The 19,824-nt window shown below is 41.8% G+C and overlaps 1 protein-coding gene across 2 annotated transcripts in view; it reads right to left on the reverse strand.

Moving 5' to 3' along the window:
• Nucleotides 1-298: 298 nt before the first annotated feature.
• The window catches only part of SPPL3 (signal peptide peptidase like 3), a 56,210-nt gene continuing 36,684 nt past the window's right edge, over nt 299-19,824 (reverse strand). The window contains exons 3-11 of one of the 2 annotated variants that reach the window (XM_056504579.1): nt 18,068-18,162; nt 15,181-15,300; nt 11,983-12,061; nt 11,151-11,263; nt 6,063-6,169; nt 4,924-5,087; nt 3,536-3,735; nt 2,404-2,513; nt 299-1,694 (exon numbers count right to left, since the gene is read on the reverse strand). In XM_056504579.1, the coding sequence (XP_056360554.1) occupies nt 1,623-1,694; nt 2,404-2,513; nt 3,536-3,735; nt 4,924-5,087; nt 6,063-6,169; nt 11,151-11,263; nt 11,983-12,061; nt 15,181-15,300; nt 18,068-18,162 (1,060 nt within the window). In that variant the 3' untranslated portion in view covers nt 299-1,622. The remainder of the gene's footprint in view (nt 1,695-2,403; nt 2,514-3,535; nt 3,736-4,923; nt 5,088-6,062; nt 6,170-11,150; nt 11,264-11,982; nt 12,062-15,180; nt 15,301-18,067; nt 18,163-19,824) is intronic. The other variant, XM_056504578.1, reaches the window with a different exon arrangement.

The following is a 19,824-nucleotide window of genomic DNA, read 5'->3' on the forward strand; positions in this document are numbered from 1 at the left end:
GCACCCATGTGGCTGGACAAAACTTCCTGCCATGTCCAATATGCTCTTGTACCACCTGACAGTGCTGAGAGCTCCAGGTGTTTGACCAAACCCTCCCTTACCTGGAACAAAACCAGTCCCAAAGTCACCTCACTGCTCAGAGTCAGTCTCCAACATTCCTCCTTCTCCCATGCCAATAACACTTCCCAGCATCTGAGAGCTCCCCAAACCCCGCTTGGCACAGTGCTTGAAAGGAAAAGAAGTTTAGTTACCTCAGGGAAGCCTTTCAGTCAATAAAATTAACAACTGGAACTGCTGATTTTAAAAAAGAAAGAATAAAATCCACATTTTAACAGGCTACAGACACAAAGCAGTCAACACACAAATTCCAACCAGTCACAACAGTTAAGGACAGTTTTTTTCTTTTTTTTTTCTTTAAGGGGCAGGGGCATGGAAAAATACAGCACACTAATGAAACAAAATGCAAAAAATACAAAAAAATAGAAAATAGAAAAAATGTATTTACAAGTGATACATTACTATGATCAGAAAGCACAAAGACAATTGCTGCTATAATACATGCACTGGTCAAGAAGGAACTACTAAAAACCTGCAAGGGAGCTGTTTGTAAAAAAGAATCAAAAAGAGGAGAAAAAAAAAAAAAAAAGAAAAAAGACACCCCCCACCTCCTCCCCCCTCAGACACACAGGGCTGGGTTTGAACTTCTTTCTTCCCTAGTTTGCTACATTGATCAAATCAAATATCCCCTAAAGTCCATGGTACAACCAGTACAAATACTACACTTGGTTTTAAACTGCAGGTTCAGTTGTTGGAAGGGGAGGAAAAAACAGCAGCTCATTGTAGATCCATATACATAAAGCCAGAGTAACTGCGCTACATGCTAAAAATTACAGCAAGCCCCTGTCTGCTACACAGCATGATCTTAGCAGGTTTTCCTTTTTATTTATTCATATATATATCTATATGTGTGTATATATATATGTATAAAAATCGTGCCCTTTTTCACTGCAATATGACATCTGGGTGGAAATGTAACTTGTTACAACAAATTTTTATATGTATACTGCAAGAAGTCACTCAATGTCTGTGGATTTAATAAGTAACCTCACACCACAGGAAATATTTAATAAATCAAAAAAACCCAATATTGTGACAGAAGACCTTCTGTCTCAGTTCTTTTCAAAACCGAAGTCCTGCAGGAAACTGGTCCCAATGTCCACGAGGGGTTCTCTGAAGAAGCCTCAGTTTGCTTAACTGTTTTTGCATTTAGTGTTCACAAGTTTTTGAACGACTTCAAGCCGTTTTTAGTTCCAAGTCTGTTTCTTCCTCTCTCACAAAGGTAATAGTCTGGTACTACTCCATCTGAGTGAGGAAAGAGGAAAGTGGCTGCAGTTGCACAAAGGGTCCCAAATTCCACATCTGCAGGGAGATACGGAGTCACGCGGCGCTCTGGGATTTTAGCTTTTGTTTCTTTCCCTCCTCTAATACAAAGTCCTTTCTTACATGTCCCATCACTGGTACCTTCCCAAGTACCAGCCAGTCCAGCTTTAGGAGACAACAAAGCCACAAGTTAACGTGAAAAGGACCAAGGCAGAAGTTCAGGTCACTTCCTGTCCGTTCCATCATACTTCCAGGAAACGGGAGCTGCTGGACTTGGAGTGGAAAGGCTCAGACCACATGCGACGTAGATCGCCCTAGGCAGGGAAACACACAAGGACCACACCCTCAGAAACTCTCAACTCTGCACAGAATTCACACTTTAAAATGCACACAGAATTGCAAATACGTCTTAGAGCAAATCTATTCTTCACATGTTTTGCAAATTACAATAAATTAAAAATAAATCCTTTCCCTGTCAGGCCAGAATGTCTTACTTTTAGAGCAGATAATACCCAAAATAGGTTTCTGATGGGAAGAAAATAATAACTCAGGTTGAAAATCCTGCCCTTTCTTATGTTCTGCTCTGCAGAGTGCTAGATGTGTGCTTCGACAACAGCCCTGGAACAGAAAAGGTAAATTTCACAATTTCTCTTCAGAACAGGTGACTGGGAAGAGGCAAGCAAGGTTCTGCCTCCCCAGTCACTGTTCAAACTTTGTGCACATGGTATTTCATGACCAACTGGACATGGACATATTCACTTATTCAATTAGAACAGAATTTAGTATTTCAAAATTTATTTAGTTTAGAATTACTGGTACTTTATATACATTAATGATCTTCTGTTTCAGGAACTCATCTCTCAGTTGCTCAGTCCTCTGAAATGAAGACTGACCCAAGAGCAGTGGTTCCACAGTTCTGGGCCAGGCCTGCCAGGGACACACATCATCCCTGAGAGCTGCTGCCCAGTGCAAGGATACTGACCCTGCTGCCAGCTGGCCCAGAGCTCCTTTCTGCCCTCTTACCTTTAAATAGGCCATGGTGAGGAGTGGCAATAAAGTGAATGGTACCAAATAGAGCAGGGCAGGCTGGGCTGCCCGGTGAATACGAGAAGCTACTGTTGCAGTTAATAAACCTGTAAGAGAAAAATGTTACTATAAATATCTTCAGGTTGCAGGTGGATGTTCTCAGCATTTCATCCATTAAAACTTCCTTCACCCCCATTCTGAGAAACTGGTGAGGAAAAGTTAGTTCTCTGTGCTTTGCTTTCCCTGAATGCAGTTGAAAGAAATGAAACAGTGAAAAATTATTGTATTAGGCTGTGTTAAGCCACTTGCTCCAGTTTTGAATTTCAGACTAAGCCAAAAATAATTTAGACAAAATACAACAAAAGGTGAAGGGCGGAAGCTGATTGAATCGCACTGAAATGCTGCTCCTAAGCAGTGAAGGCTCAGAGGAAGGGCTGTACACATCAGGAATGACTTTCCTGGACACCTGCCAGAAGGGAATGTAGGAGGGGAAAAACTGAGGTGTGGGGGGAGGAAGGCTATTGGTAGGAAATGATCTTTGCTTTCCAGCCTCAGAAGGGCCATGGGAGGTCAGGATATGCACATGCATGCCCATACTGAAGGGAAAAGCAAAAAGCCTATTTTATATTAGACAGGAAAGGGCTAGCTACAGCAAATTATAAACAGCATTCCAGTTGTAACTATTTATGATTTTCTGTATGTACTACTATGTCAGGATCAGAATACAAAAATGCAGGAGTTGCCTCAGTGAATTGCTTGAATTTGCTATGTACTATACACAGCATAATTCATCTGAAAATTTCTGGATTTTTTCCATCACTTAGGTATGAGCTACAACACTTTTTATGCCAGTGAAGCAAAGTGCAAGTGCTATCAAAAACACACTAATATTCTCTTTCATCCTCTAAATAAAATGCAACAATTACCAAAAAACCCCAACCTTGAAGACTATAGAAGGGCTTTTCTCCCTAGACCATGCAAATAAATGCAGAGAGGAGGATTAAAAAGAACATAACCAAGCATCCTCTCAAAGCCTCTTTACACTTGTTTTCATCATCTTTTAAACCTACTACAATAATCCGACATCTGCTCATTTAGGCAGCTCTTTAATATTGAACTAATTACTCACCTACAAAATAGCCAATAAGTGTGCAGTGAAAGTAAGAGACCTTCTGCATACGCCCAGAGATGTTCCCTGGTCCTGGGGCACCGCAGGAATCACTGTTGGCTTGTTTTTTGTAGTTATCGTAACGCAGGACAAAGCAGAGCAGAAGCCCTGGCATCACAATATCTCCAATCCCCAGCATGGAGAAGTGACTGCCTGTGGAACTGAAGAGCAACTGGAATTGGGTTCATGGCCAAAAGAAACGGTGACAAGCTCTAGACTCCTCCACTGGGGTTTTGAGCTTCATTTGGCACAGTCCCTCTTTCTACCAGCAAACTTGCACACAGCAGAACCCAATGCTGGCTAATGAGTTTTTCCTCAGTGACTTCTTCACCACCTCAGCTTTACAACGAACTCATTTGGGCAGGGATGACATTGCTCCAAACCAGTTTCCTTCTCCCAGTAGTGTTTAAGATGCTTTTGCCCTTAGATTACTCAATGAAACAAATCCATTGACTGAGTATTTCTGTCCTCTCCATCAGTGCTGATGGGAGGGACCAGATGGCCCTTTGATCTGACTGTTGATTACCATTGCAGTGCGTCTTCATCCCCATGCACGCAGATCTAAAACAAGTCAGTGCACCCATTTGGGACATTCAGACAAAACAGAAAACTACAGTCTTGCCAGATTTCCAGAAAAGAGCCAATTGTGAAAAAGATTAAGAACTAAAATCATCCATTATCTTAAATCCAAGATATTTTTCAAGAAAAATTGTTCACTTTTTCAGCTTTGTGATTTCATTTCACACAGCTGATGAACAATTTTGGTTTTATGGTTGCAGACAATCAAATTCTAATCTCTGTAATTTCAGCATCACAGCGTCTAAAGAAATAAGAACAGAGTAATACTGCAACAAAACTTACTGCCTGACTGCTGCTGCACTGAGCTTACTGCCACACCAGGCCCTGGGTGTGTCTGCTTACAGATCTGAGCCATCAGGGAACCCCTGGAGCAGGAACAAGTGGAATAATCTCTCTTCAGCATGGTGCTTGCCGGGTAAGCCACTCTTGCCCTTCCCAACCATCTGCAATTATGCAGTAATCCAGACTATTCTGATGTTGTAATAAACCTCAGATATTTTGCATTTAAGTGTGAGGTCACACTAGCAATCATCAGGCTGTAGAATTCTCACAAATGTTGAGAAGTGTATCTTGCTCTGAACAGGGCACCTTTTACCCCAGTCAGGGTCTTTTCTCTATGAATGAACAAAGCGTCCAGTTCTCACTGCTCATTATATTCCTCTTTAGCATAAAGAGGAAATGACTAAACAGGGATTTTCCAACAGAATTAGTACTATTAAGTATATGGAAGGAAAACTTTTCCCATGTTCTACAGTGAAATAAGATTTTACCTTGGGAATACAAGTTTTCCAGGCAGTGACAGACGGGGAACGTCTCTGCCTACATTTGGTCCCAGGTGAAGTTTCCGGGATAACACGTCCAGGGGATTATCAGCTGGTTGTGTGGCCACTTTCACCATAACATTGCTGTTAAAGATGTAGGCAGAAAAAAAGACCTACAGAGCAAGGAAATCAGAAGTTACAAACTGCAATTACACAGCAACTCAAGCTGAATGTATTTTTGCTTTGCTATTCAAGAAAAGAAAGGATATTTTTCCTATACATACATTGTATGTATGATAAAAGGCAAAATGTATTTCAAAAATTCATATAGAGCTTTTTACACTATTAATCCTCAAGAATAACTGGAATATACCTTCTGATATCAAGATACTGATTAATATCTTGAGATCCTTTGGCAAAGGATCTGTCTGGACAACAAGCAGATAGTATAGGATGGCTAATGCAGATAACAGCAGTCTGAAAACAGAAGAAAGCTGCAGAACAGAGAAGAGGTGAGCATGGTGCTCACTCAAAATGGAATGAGGCAGCCCTTGTCTCCAACAGCCTTTTATGCTACAGCCCATCCCACTGGAATCTCTGGCTGCCAGAGCTCTCAGTGGGTGCTGCCCTGGATCAGTGCACGATGTTATGCAAAGGTAAAACAAACCTCTCCTGCCATTATAGAACACATTCTGTCAGGTTTCTTGTAGAAGTGCACTACGATTTTATGCCAGCCTGTCTAGCTCTAAGTCCATCTGCATTCCTGTTCTGCAGATTTCACTGCTAACCAGAAGCCACCACGTGTGCCCTGTGCTAGTGTGAACACAGCTCTGTGTGTGTGGGAAATGCTTGTTCTCATCTTCAGCCAGCTTTCAAAATCTGAGGTCCAAATCATTATTATTTTAATAATATGCAAAAGTTAAAATATTATAATCTTATTTCTACTTTATTTCAAGTAATTAGCAAGGAAAAAATTGTGTAATCTGTTGTAGAATTCAGCATCTCAGATTGGAATGGTGGAGCCAATCTTCTGGCTTTGCCAAATTTCCTCAACTTCATACCAGCAGAATTCATTTAAAACTGGCCTAAGGCCAATTACAAATCCAAAGCATAAAAAGAGTTTTAGCAAAACCAAACCAAACACTTACCCAAAAGACATCATAAATTAGTAACCCAGAGAGCAGCAAGCAGGAAACCTTCAGGCTCGGCAGCCGAACAAAGGCTATCATTGCAACACACAGGCCCATTGCCAGAGCTACAAAATGCAAGACATCGTTAGTTCATTCAAAATAGCAAAACAAACAGAAAAACACCAATCCCAGTCCAGTATCTCCTCCCAGGACCCCAAAGAAGCCTCTGTCTGCACCTGTGCAGCTCTGCATGCACTCGATGGCTTTACCATTTCCAGACAGTGACACTCTTCTTACCAGGGTTAAGCAAAGTCAAAATACATTCAGTAGCCAACTGCAAACACACCCCCATGGAAGCAGAGATCCCTCTGCAAGCACAACCTCAGCATCTACCACCCACCACACAGAAATGTGTCCACGTCCTCTGTCCTAGAGACTCCATCTCCCCTGTACAACCCTGGCTACCTACTTTAAAACAGAAGCAACAAAACAATTTTGAATTCCCTGTGTCCCAAACACAAATCTCTACTTTTCCTCTATTAATTTTTCTACGAAACACATAAAATAAATAATATCCTTGACTCTTAATTCAGAAAGGGCACGGTTATGTGACTAGTTAGAACTTGGTCTGATAAAAACCCACTCAAACCAAACTTCTGCTTGGGCAAGACTGTGCAAGACTGCCTGAATACCATGAAACATCATCATTTAGATATCCAGGGATTTCCCAATAACCAAATTGTGCGTAAAAGCTTAGGGCAAAAAATATGGGTAAGTTTTGTCCTAATCCCTCCAAAGGATGACTTTAAAGCCAGATCAGTGAGCTGTACAACATGACACAGCTCAGATTTTCACTCTGTACCACAGGGAATTTTGTCAGGGTAGAAAGGTAAGATTTTAAACAAAACCCCAGTCTTCACATTTGTGTCACTGCCTGCTTCCTAGAGCCCAGCCTCATCTACCAAGGATACTCAAATGACAACAGAATGTATTTCTACTGGTTACAAGTAAATCCCCAAAGAAATACTTACAATAAAACAATTTTAAAAATACAATAAAAATTTTAAAAAAACAACTTTAAAAGCAAATCAACTGTCATCTATATCAGTCTATTTGTAAGGAATAATGAAGCTCTGTTGGGATCAGATTACAGTCAATCATGCAGACATTCGTCAACAAAATGTCTTCGTCTAACATGACACAATTTGTAAGAAGCTACAATCCCATTTTTGCCAACTGGAACTGCAGGGGAAGCCAATTCATTATGCATATGCCCACCAGTGTGACAGCTGGACTCAGCCAAAATGGATAAATTAACCTCTGGATTCTCAGGCTGTAATTGTGGGGCTGTGAAGCCACCTGACACTTGCATTGCACCTGAAAGCTGGGGACATCTTTTATCCACTCACTAGGGAAACACATCCATACACATTCAAGGGATAAACATGCCCTGGGCCTCCTACCAGCGTGTGCCTGCAGTGCCCAGGGGCTGCATCCCAGCAATTCTGCCAAGCCCACCTTATCTCCTGAGAACTGGCAACCTTAGCACAACCACAACCGTCACAGCAGCCAGCTTAAACAAAGCAGTGGGATCACTGACATAAAAATGTACCCTAAGTCACGCTGCACAACTGTAACTAGTTACAAAATGTGAGCAAATTATTGAGGTTTAAAGGATTAGACACAGCAAAGCAGCAAGAAAAAGAACTGCATTTGGTAATTCAGTATAGCCCTGAGTTACAGACTTCCTTGGCAGAAGAGCAAATACAAGGGAACAGACTGTTTTAAATCAAAGAGGTTTCTCTAAAGCCAGTGTTAATAATAGCTCAAGTAAGCCTACATTTAGGAGAGAATTTCCAGGTTATAATTAATGAGAAATGGAAATACTGTAACCAGTATGAGTTTTATCTTTTGTTCACATACTCCATTTCTCTCTCACTGAAATTAACACAGCCACACGCACAAGGCATCAAACTAAGCAAATACTGGGTAGAAAAGAAGATGGAAAAAATGCTTCAGCTGACAGTGAAATACACATGCTAATAATTACACAGCTTTGCAAATGCTTTAAGAAACACTGGTAAATTTAAAAAACAAGCAGGAATGCCCCAGAACAAGTGCAAGTAATATGGACCAAAGTGCAGTCAATGGACTTCTCTAAATGGATGTCAGCTTCCCTATCCAAGCTCATGCATAGTGATGACAAACTACATAAGGGAGATCTTCACTGAAATATACTTCAAATCATTAAAAAAAAAAAAAAGTAGGCCAAAGATGAGAGGAAGACAGAAAGAGAAGAAGAGCAGCCACACAGCCAGTAGCTCTGGTTTGGACGTACTGGGCAATGGGTTAACAAGGGTGAATAAGAAAGCACTGGAGGAGCTAACTGTCAATTAACAGAACAAATTAACTCCAGAGTCCCTGCAAGCACACTCTTTATGGAACAGGGACATTCTGAGGATTAAGAATATCCTTGCATATTTGATTAGAGTCTCTGGCAGCTTTCCAGCTCTCCTGCATCCAGAGCAAGTGAAAGCTCCATGATGCTGGTGGTGCAGGATGTGGTTTATAGAGCACTGTGTAAGCTGGGGAGGCTTTAACTTCTTCCACAGGCCACCAGGTGAAGCTCTGGTCTGATCAAAGGTATTTTAAAAGATGGGAATAAGAACACAGGTACAATTGCTGCAGCAGCTACCAGGGTATCCATGACCATGCCATTCACTCTGTAGCTACAGATATTGTATACATCTATAGCATTCCTGTTGTACTTCTCCAGCTCTGCTCACAACTTAGGAAAGCTTTAATTTAAACCAGGCTTTACCAGGGAACAGTGACCATCATTGGTGATTGTGTCATCCAACAATCTGCTCTGAGAAACAAGCATTTCAATACCTATAAAGGTGTGCCATCAAGGCCACAACAACCCCTGGAGCCAACGGGGGCTCACTGCCCTGTAACACGTCCCTGCCTTTAGAAGCACCTCAGCCAAGGGCTGTGCAGGCAGGGGCAGGGGAGGGTTTGGGTACTGAAGGCTGTTCCAGCAGGAATCGAGCCTCGCCTCGATTTCGTAAGGACTGGCAATTCCCAAGGAGTATTTCCCGTGTTCTCCTCAGCTCTCGAGCAGCAAAGCTCTTTCACACTGGCGGAACCAACTGCACAGCCCCAAGCGAACAGCCAGGGCTCTCCATGCGCTGCTGCTCACAAGGAACAAACACCCGCCCCGTTCCTGCAGCTCCTCCTCCAGCCCCGCCGGGCGGGGAGCAGCACGTTCACAGCATGGGGTTCATTCTCTGCAGGCCCAGCAGGGCACAGCAGCAGCTGCCAGCGCTGCCCGCAGGACAGAGCGCTCCGCCTGCATGCTCGAGTGAGCGAGCGCCGCTGCTGCTGCCCCTGCTGCTGCTGCTGACCCCACACGTGAAACTCTGGTCTCTGCAGGACACAGAGAAGGCACAGATGATGGGATGCCACGTGCAGCAGCACAGGACAAGGACTAAAGTTCCAGTCTGCTTCCCTGACAAAGGGCAATAAATGCTATTCCCTGTTTAGTGTCACTAGCAAAGACTGATTTCATTGGGTTTGAACAAATGACAGGACAAAGACCTATATAGTTCAAGCTCCCTTAATAAACTACATAAAATAATCCAAAGTGAGACAGCAGCAACACAATTCGGTAAATCATAAAAAACCTCCAAGAGAAATAAAAGCCAGACACCACTCTGCACCAGCAGCTCAAAACTCTGTAGATGAATTACTGCAAAGTCCACCATGTCAGACTGAAGCACTCACAAAAATAACTATTTTTAACTAAATGCTTCTGCTGATACCTCAGAGTAGACAACTCTTCAGATTCTGCCAAAATCCACACTTGACATTCCTTTTAGCTTTGCAGCTACTGCAGATCAAGTGTCACCCTTGCTTTCATGGTGGGCTACTCTGCTTATCACAAAACAGACTTTGTCTGCATTTTTTCATTTATCATCTAGTATTTTAAAAGGTATTTCCCTTCCATACAACAGGTGGGACTTTTAAAGCAGTTCAAACAGTGAATGAAGCATAGTGCCATTACACAAAAGAATGATGGTGCCATGAGAGGTTTCAGTGCTAAGGACGTGCTGCTGCTGCTGTTGCTAACCTCATTTAGGAGGAGCTAGAAGCTGATGGGATGAATGTTTTCTATTGCAACAAACAATTTCAAGGGCAGGTAATGTTATTGCAGCAATTTTTCCTCAAGCAATCGTGACCTCAGGGTGCCACTACACCATGTCCTAAGCCAGTTTAACTGCCTGAGAAGCAGAGGTCCTGCTCCTGGCTACCCCTTCATGCCTTTGCTATTACATCCACTCCATCCCCTCAGATCCCATCATGCTGCCACTTACCTCCTGCCAAATTTAGCACATACCTGACTACACAATAATCCAATTCATCTCACTGCAGCAGCAGAAAAATAGCCTGGCAAAACCCAAGTATGCTGCCATTCTAGTGAGCTGGATCAGTTTACCATGTGATTAAGTGAGTGCCAGAGCTAGCATAAGAGATCTGGAAGGCAGGAGGGAAGGACGAAAGCTCCTTTTTGGAACAGTAAGCTGTGAATTCAGGTCAACCACCATGAAAAAAAACCAGTAAATCACACCCTCAAGCCAGCTGGCTGATTGCCAGTTTCGCCCATCTCACACACAAGGCAAGCATCACACAGATCAAAGACAAGCAGCTACTGTGAGCTGCCTCACAACAAATTATTTGAGGATTGGAACCAATAAACAAGATGCACAGCAAAAACTGACCAGATTTTTAGGATCAGGCTGTGAATCATAAACAACCACTGTCTCCACACATCTTTAACTCAATCTGACCATTCACCCTACACCACACAGGTGCAGAATATCTTCCATGAGTATTCTGGCACTTCCCTGGAAGCTTTTACAAACCAGAAAAACAGGTGCTCCAAGCACTCCCCTGGCATATTCCTGGCAGTGGCTCTTCAGGGAGTCTGCCACAGCTCAGCAGCCAAGCCATTAATATCAGCAAATTTCACCCATCATCACCAGGCAGATGATGTGGCAGAACAGGCACAGACCAGTAATAAAACCCCTTAATTCACATACTCACCATCCATTAGGAGCCAGTGGCCAGTTAGGACCCAGATAAGGACAAGCATCACAGACAGAGAAAACGAGAGCAACTCTGCAGCAGTGAAACGCCCGCAGCAGCCAAAGGAAATCCTAGAACAACACACAAACATCAGCTGGAAGACTTCATGTTTCCATTTAAAGAACAGAAAATGGACACTGTTGGAACAAGGCTCAACTGCTGATGAAAGATGCCAAGAACAACTGAAGGGAAGTTCCTCTGCCACAAATAGGTACCAAAACAGCAACAAAATAAAAGCTTTCCTCACATTCAAATACTGTGTGTAAAGCATGAACTGCAGAGATGGAAAAAGCCCTGTAAATCTTGGCACCTCTCTTGAAATTGCCACCATTCCTAGCACCACCTAAGATAGTGCTTTTAGCAACATGAACTCCAATCACAAGGTTCAAAAATAAAATTAGTTTCAAAATATGACATTAACAACTGTAATTTCCACTGGTTTAACTACAGTCTCTGAAAGAGCCAGCATTAAAATCCAGAGTCCAGTGTTAACAAGCATTAAAATCCAATGCCAAATCCCAAACTCTAAAATATCAGCCAAAAGAAGCCAAGCTTATTAAAAATCACTGTTGGGAAATCTCGTCCCCTTTAATGCTATTGCATTTCCCAAGCTGGCAAGTGTGAGTGACTTGCAGAAATTGTGCTTCCTACTTTCATGTGGAAACATGATGTTGGCACAAAATACATGGACAAACATCAGCCCTGAGGCTAATGCTTATTAAAGAATTCTTATTAAAAGAAAGAAATACAACACACAAGAAGAAGAGCAAAGGATTGCTCAAGTCCTTACTTGTTTTGAGGTGAGCAAGGCCGTGTTAAGTACTGGCACATCGGGAGCAGAAGAAAAGCAAAAGCTATTGTTGCAAGGACTATGAAAAGAAGAAAAGGTAATATTAGGACATTCAGACCTAATTTCTCCAGTACACAAACAGGCTTCTCCAATTTGAAAAAGCTCTTGCAACAATGTCCTATTATCATATGCTCAGTATTATTCCAGCATGAGCAGCTCAAAGCTCTGAGGTTTTCTGCACAACAGTGAGCCTTCAGACTGAAATAAAATGAAAGCTCTCAAAGGAATGCAACAACCCATCTCCAAACCTTAAAAAAAAGTCTTAAATCTATTTATGATCATGTCAACAAGAAAAACAGTTTTCACATATTCTGAGGTAAAAAAAATCTACTACAAACTGCTTGTGAGATTTTCTTACAATTTTTCAACACATGACACAGACTAAACTCAGCATAATAAGGGTTTTTTTCCACTTTTTAACTCAGATAGTAATTTTTTCCCCCATATCACTCAAAACTCTTTATTCATTACTATAATACAGTACAACTTCAAATAACTTATAGCCAGTAGCTGGCAACCTCACTTTTTAAAAATACAAAGTGCTTTTAAGTTGTTGAAAACAGAATGATAAAAATACATAAGTATCCAAACAGACTATTTCCATAAATATTTTCTTTTTCAAGCAGCATACTTATCCCACCCACACATTTGTAAAAACGTTTAGTAACTGCTGGTATTTATAATTATTTTTTCTTCCAGTTTTTTTAAAGGACTGTTTAAAAGGCTGGAGCCTGAGGGCGTGGAGACACAGACATGTCAGCAGCACACATCCAAAACTGTGTAGCAAGAACAGACTGCAATGAAAATGGAAGTCTCCTGGAATTTCTTGCATGCTGCAATTCAGATCTTTGTGCTGTCCTCTATTTATTCCTTTAAAATTTTTTTGTTGCTGGTTTTTAAAAGGGATTTTTCTTCTCAATGAAAATGATGGGAAAGAATCAAACATTATCTTACAGTTTAAGTCATTCTCTACACAGTTTAAGCCAACCAGAGAAAAATTCGTTTGGTCAAACCACATCTTTCCCTTCTGGTGGGAGAAAGATTTGAAACAAAACAAAAGAAAAAAAAGGAGAACTTAAATAATCTAAAATGAAAATTTAAGAAGTGCCTGCATACAAACAGCACCATGAAAACCCACAGTTCTGTCAATATTTCAGAGAGGGGAAGAAAACGAGGAGCGGTAGGGAAAGAACAAAGAGTGTGGCAACTCCGCACAAACTGAACTAAGAACCCCTCTGGAGGTGTTTGGCAAAAACACTGCCCAGAAACCCTGTGCCCCTGCCTGCCCTCCCTGCTCCCGACCCTGCAGCACAGGCTCGGCCCTCTTTGCCTTTGGAATGTCTCCTCCCCTTTCCTCCCTCCAGCTCTGCCCCGCAGGGAGCCCTGCACCTCTAGCTCAGAGCGGGAGTTCAGCTGCAATGACTCCAATGCAGAGGCACGTGGAGCGCTCCCAGGTCACTCCTGACTGTTCAGGCTCCCAGCCCCACGCCTCCCGTCCCCCCAGCCTCAATCCCGAGGCTTCACTCGGCAATCCCTTGGCTTAACTCCTGCCTGCAGGCAATGCCAGCTCCGGGGCTCTGCCCTCCGCCCAGCGCTGGGTCTTGGCCTTGGCTGCTTGCTGCGCCTATGCTTGCTCCTAACTCTTCCCTGAAAGGCAAATCTCTGTATGAGGAATATTTGAGAGGGGTTTAAGAAACCAGACATCAGCTGTAATTTAGCAGTCCCCCACATCAGCCCCTACTAGCTACAGAAGATGTAAAACAGCATGACTTGAGCTTGGTATGTCCCTCTCAAGAGAAAGAGGGACTGAGTTGCACAGCCCCAGGTTTGCAGCTGCAGCAGTGTCCCCATCCTGCTGTACAGCCTCTGAGGAAGCTTTGTATTTCAGAGGTTCTGGGCTTGATGGCAACCTCTGATACAAGCCCAAGGAAAAGCACAAACAACCACAAAACCAGGCTCAAGAATAAAGATACCCAAGAGCACTGACCCTCAGTCCCCTGAGACCTGAAACAAGCCCCAAGGGACAGAGGATCCTCCAGTTACACACAGAAATGTTAAAAATAAAGTTACAAATCCCAAGGTCATTTAAAAAATAAATGGGCCAATAACCCCAAAAAATTAAAATTCCTCTTCTGTCATAAATCTTTCCTTGTAATAGCTTTTGTATTTATGTGTATATATTTCCCTGATATCTAGCATACAGTAGAATCCATCTGAAGTATTTTTTAATAGGAAAGAATGTATGCATCATAAGTCAAAGTTATAAAAGCAGAATTCAACAGGCCTCTAAAGGTTGTAAAGTCAGACAGGAGTCTCAAGACTAGAGATGTAGTTTTCACCCATCAACATCATTCTTGTTTAAGAGGCTGGCACAGCTCAGGAGTTAAATTATAAGGGAAAAGCCTGCAATGAAGTAGGAGAGGTATTTAGGAGTTAAAAATCTTTACACACTCAGTATGAGCACTGAATACAACTTTTAGAAGCTGCTGTGTGTCTGGAGCAGTAGGAAGAATCTTACTACTCTCAACTGCAGCTGCTGTCTTGAAGAACTGCAAAAAGATCAAAAGGCCAGAATTTTCCAAAAAGCAATGCCCTGGCATTTATTGAAAAGACAAAATGTAAATGCTAAATAAGACTGGAGGATCTGCAATTTATTTGTAGGTATGTTTCAATTTTGTTCTAAATTCAAGCAGTGCAAAAGACTAATATTCAAATTTAGTGAGACCAGAAACAGAAAACATGAAAGCAAAACCAAAAGTAAAGTAGGAAGTCAGTCTTTGGACAGGAGCCCCAAAGTTATTTCCCATGAAGTACCTGAATTATGAAATACCATGTACAGTTCTGAGCACTGATGTATACACAAGTGAACTTCATGCAAAATAACACACCTGGGCATATTTGGACCTTTGGCAATTTATAGTTCAGCAGGTTTAGCACATCCCTAAGTGGAAAATACTTCTCAAATAATACTTGTCACTTTATTTATAGCTACACAGACATGAAAACACAACTGTGAAACCTGACAATTCTTTTTTTTAATGTACTGTGACAGGCATTATAATTCTTACCAACAATATTTAATTACATCAATACTTTCTGCTCTATTCCAAGTCTTATAAAGAGAAGAAACTCAGTCACCTGCTGTGCATATTGTAAAGACAACTTGAACTGAGTCGAAGAAGAAGAACATAACTAGGAGAGACACGGACGCTCCAATGGGCAGGAACAACGCCTGGGTGGAATCGATGGTTTGAATACCTGCAGGAGAGAGGGGACACTGAGCTCATGTGTGGTGCCACAAAGGGACACAGGCCCTGGCCAGCACAGGCAGGGCTCTGGCAGCACATTCCCTCCCAGGGCTGCTGCAGCAGGCTCTGGCTCGGTGCTGCCCGAGCCCAGCACAGCTGCCTGTGAAGGAACACCCAGCTGAGCAAGCGCTGCAACAGCAGAACACAGAATGAGAGCTCAGTTTGATCTTGTGCATGGATAGAACACATGACAAGTTATGAAAATTAACATTATTTAGGGATTAGAATCACTTTACACGGAGACACAGAAATGTGTTGAACAGAGTATATGTAAGGTTTGCTTAAACTCTGAACACAAGGTGAAAAGCCTGACCAGTGTTAGGCTGACCCAGCTCACGCAAAGGGCGCCACAGCTTCAAATTCCACCTGGGTGAAGGCCACCAAGCTCTTAAATTTCATTACAGGCTGCAATCATGAGATAATATCAAGCCTAACAATAAAGAGCAGTTTTCAAAAAATACCATTTTTTTTTCAAAAAAAGTCATTTACCTGTTTATGAAACCACCAGTTCAGTGAAGTGCACTGTAATTGCCTTTTGGCTAAAAACCAACACGAATCCAGGCTCACATTCCATAGCTGGCAGTAATTTTAAACAGGGCAGAGATACTGAATTATTTTATTCTTAGTATTCCCTTCACCTCACCCATGCAGTGTGACTACCAGAGATATTAATCATGGCACAGGACAACTTTTACTGTATTTCTGAGTTTTCCGAATTACCAGCAAAATTGAGAAGCCCACCTAACTCCACAAATTCCAAGACTCAATCAGTCTCTCTAGCTATATTTACATTTGATCCCTGGGGGGTGGAGGGGAAGAAGCCATAAGCAGCAACCCAATCAAAAATACAAGACACACTTCTTCTTGTAGAGCACCAAAGTAACAATAGGAAACATCTGAAGTATTCACTTGGTAAGTGACCAATGGAAAATAATACAAGATTAAGACCTAGAAGAGATGTAGAACCAGCTTGACATCAACTCTGTTATCCCAAAATAATTAAACATAGGTCTATGAAGGGGGTTTTACCAATGCTAGGATTTGAAGGATAAGCCTTTAGGGCTGTGAGGCATACCCAGGCAAGTAAATATACACACAGATTGTGTGTCTGTGCTTGTGTGAGAATGTGTCTTATTTTATTTTTTCCTATCAAGAGTGACAAGTCCTATAAATAACAGGTTACCTGTACAACACAGTTACACTCACTACAACTGTTATAAATATTCAACCATTTTCAAAAAAGAAAGCTGAACAAAAAGTATGGAAGTCATGACACTTGTACATGGTCATGTCATTCATTGGTTCATGTCATAATCTATTACTTTTACACATAAGTAGCACAATAAATTTTAAAAATAAAAAGTAGAAGAATTCAGTCACTTGGGATTTCTACATTGCTGAGGTCTGGTACATTAAGGTAAAGTGCAATGTAGATAGTCCAGTGATGACAGTGTGAAGACACAAAAATTCTGATCTGTGACTTAGATCTGTCCCTTCCTGCTCTGAGAAAGCACATTTATTCACATGCCCTTCAACTTCCCAAGGGAAGAACCAAACAAAACAAAAACCCAGAAATGACACACTACGCACCACCTTGGCATCTGGGAATTAGTGCCTGCAGCATTAAATGTCAGAGTTCTTCCTTTCATTTCTGATCATTTTGACAGCTAATCCCCTTAATGTGCTTATTCCTCAGCCCCAGACTGTCTTCTCTTCCTTGCCAGATGCCAAAAGCCTCAACTGCTCATTGCTGTATCAACAAGCACAGCAATGTCTTTGCTCTGTGCTGCCAACAGAAGCAGTGCTCTGAGAACCATTTAAATTCCAAGAGTCTACATTAGAAAAGACAAAACCAGCAAGGGACACATACAACATATGTTATTTCATTTATCATTTTAAAGCTATACTTCTTGCTTTAAACAAAACAAGTTAAGCATTCAGGGTTTCATGCACAGGGCTTTTCACTCCTGCCTTCTATACCCTAGGAAACTATTTCATTCTAGAGCCTTTTCTCAAAATATGGCAATATAAATTGCCTTAAGTTAAACTCAAGTATGAATTTACAATGCACTGTGCAGGCTATGTTCCACTCTAACTGATTGGTTCCATATTTCTACCTGCAAATCTGTGCATGTCAGATGGCCAAGATGCCTGCAATCTATTTATAGATTTCAGAAGGGACAGACACCACCTAGGAGCTGACATGGTAATCCCACTCTGAATAGACAGTGTGCAGACACACATTTTGTTGTCCATTATAAATGAGTTGCCCAGAGCCATGTGAACTCTCTTCAGTTTCCCTGCTGATAAGGTGAATCCTCCTCAGAAACTCGCCAGCACGCCCCGTGATCGCTCCCTGCTCACAGACAGGCCAACACGGCACAGCGATGATCTCCAGACAAAAAGGAATTACACTCCCTTCTAACTCTGAGGTGGCTTTTTTAAAAGTAAAGCTGTTTCCATTTCCAGTCAAACCTGACAAACTGTGTCATGTGCAATTTTTATGCACTATGGAAATGTAACGTTGATGTTTTAAATTCAGCTTCCATGGGTGGGACCCACATGAGGACAGCAGTGTCAGAGCACAGCGAGTGGGGAGTGCCCAGACACAGCCTGGGACCAGGTGAAGCTGCAGTGCAGCAGCTCAGACACATACACAGTTGAGGCAGGAGGTGCAGCACTGAGGTGAAGCAAAAAGGGTAAGGAGTAAAGCTGACCCTTACTGTTATTGGTGCTGTTGCCATTAAAAGACCCAGCGGTGCTACTGTTGTCTTTCTCTTTGTCTTGATTCTCAAAGTCCATGTTCAGAGACCTGCAGAGAACAAAGCAAAGGTGACAGATGAGTTCCAAACTCCTGCTTAGGCTCATCAGCTGCAGTCTCATTCTCACTGCCACAGCACCCTCCCCCTGCAAGAGCCCTGTAATGCTGGTTATTAGAAACACCACCAGACACAGTGGGAAATGAAAATAACTGAAGTGCTCAGTTCCACATGAGGCCCCACCCACATCCCAGATTCTGACAGTGAGATCAGTCACCACATTGTCTGCACTGGGGAGTGTTAAATATCTGGGCTGCTGTTTCTTGCTACCTGATTTCTGGGAAATGCAGAACACGATGGAAGCACAATAAACATTTCAATTCTCTTGAGAATTTGGACTCTTTCCAAGTTCTCATTTTTGTTCCTTTTCATTCAAATTTGACTATCAGGTTTCATTTTTAATGCAATAATATTTCCTTTCTCGAGATGTAGTTATGAATGACCCAAACTAGATTTTAAGTGTCTACTTAATGTAAGGTCTTACTTCACTGAAAAAATCCAGCAAAGCCTAGAAAACAACCAGATATATGTTTTACATGCATACAGAACAGATGACAAGAGGAAGCTCTGAATAAATAGTACAAATTGATACAGTTTTATTAATCCACAGAAGCTGACAACAGTCCCCTGAGTACCCAGCTCAGTTCTTATTGATTCATCTTTTCATGTTGATATAAATGCTTTTCAAAAGTTCCAATTTTGCAAAGTATTCTACTCCTTTTTCTACAGACCTTCACTTTGATACAACTTCCAAATTATATTCTAACATGTTTGGCATAACTTTCTGGAAAGGGGGAATTTCACTTAAGGTCTGTTTTGACCAGCAATAATTTCTGTTGTTAAATTCAACGTGCTTTTTAACAAGAATACCAGCAGTCAAGTTTACCAGTTTCTCATTCTGTAGCATGTATGGTATCCACAATTTAACTGCATATTGATTTATTCAAACAAGCTATGAAGAACCACCAGAAGCACTGAGCATCTCCCACTATACAGCTCCTTGTATCCAAATATTTCAATAAACTTCCAGGTCAACAGGCCTTAAACTTCTTTTCAAATTTAGTTTAACTGAGTTACACAAAGTAAACAAATTCTATTCATTTAGCAGACCAGTAAAAATACACCATGGTCTTCTAAATTGTTCTAGAGGTGTCACAAGTATTTTGTTGCAGTGCACTGATCATCTACTGCAATGCACAGGTGAGCAAGCCTGTGCTGCAGTGCCAGAACCTGGAATTAGGCACAATCAGGTCTATAGGATCAAGACACACATGGTTTATTAAAGACAGAGGGGTTGAGTAGCTTCATTCCACAAAACAAAACCAAGAAAAAGGCTCTTCCACCACAGAACTGGTTTGTTTCCTTTGCTTCTGTTAAGCAAGTGCTCCCCAATAGTGTTAGGAGATTAAAGCAGCTTTTGGTCTCAGGCAAAACATGAGGAAGCTCCTACCTCAGACCCACAGTGCTTCTACAGAGATCATGGATCATCAGCTAAAGAGTTACGGAAAATACAAAGAGGCAATGGAGAACACTAAAATTCTAACAAATTAATCTGTTGTTCTTAGCTTGTTCGTCTAAAGATCTCTTTGCTCTGCCCTTTGTTTGGAGTGCCTCCATCCTTTGCTCACACTCCCTTTCTCCCCATTATGCATTGT

This window comes from Oenanthe melanoleuca, chromosome 15 (assembly GCF_029582105.1).
Source record: "Oenanthe melanoleuca isolate GR-GAL-2019-014 chromosome 15, OMel1.0, whole genome shotgun sequence".
Classification (NCBI taxonomy): Eukaryota; Metazoa; Chordata; class Aves; order Passeriformes; family Muscicapidae; genus Oenanthe; species Oenanthe melanoleuca.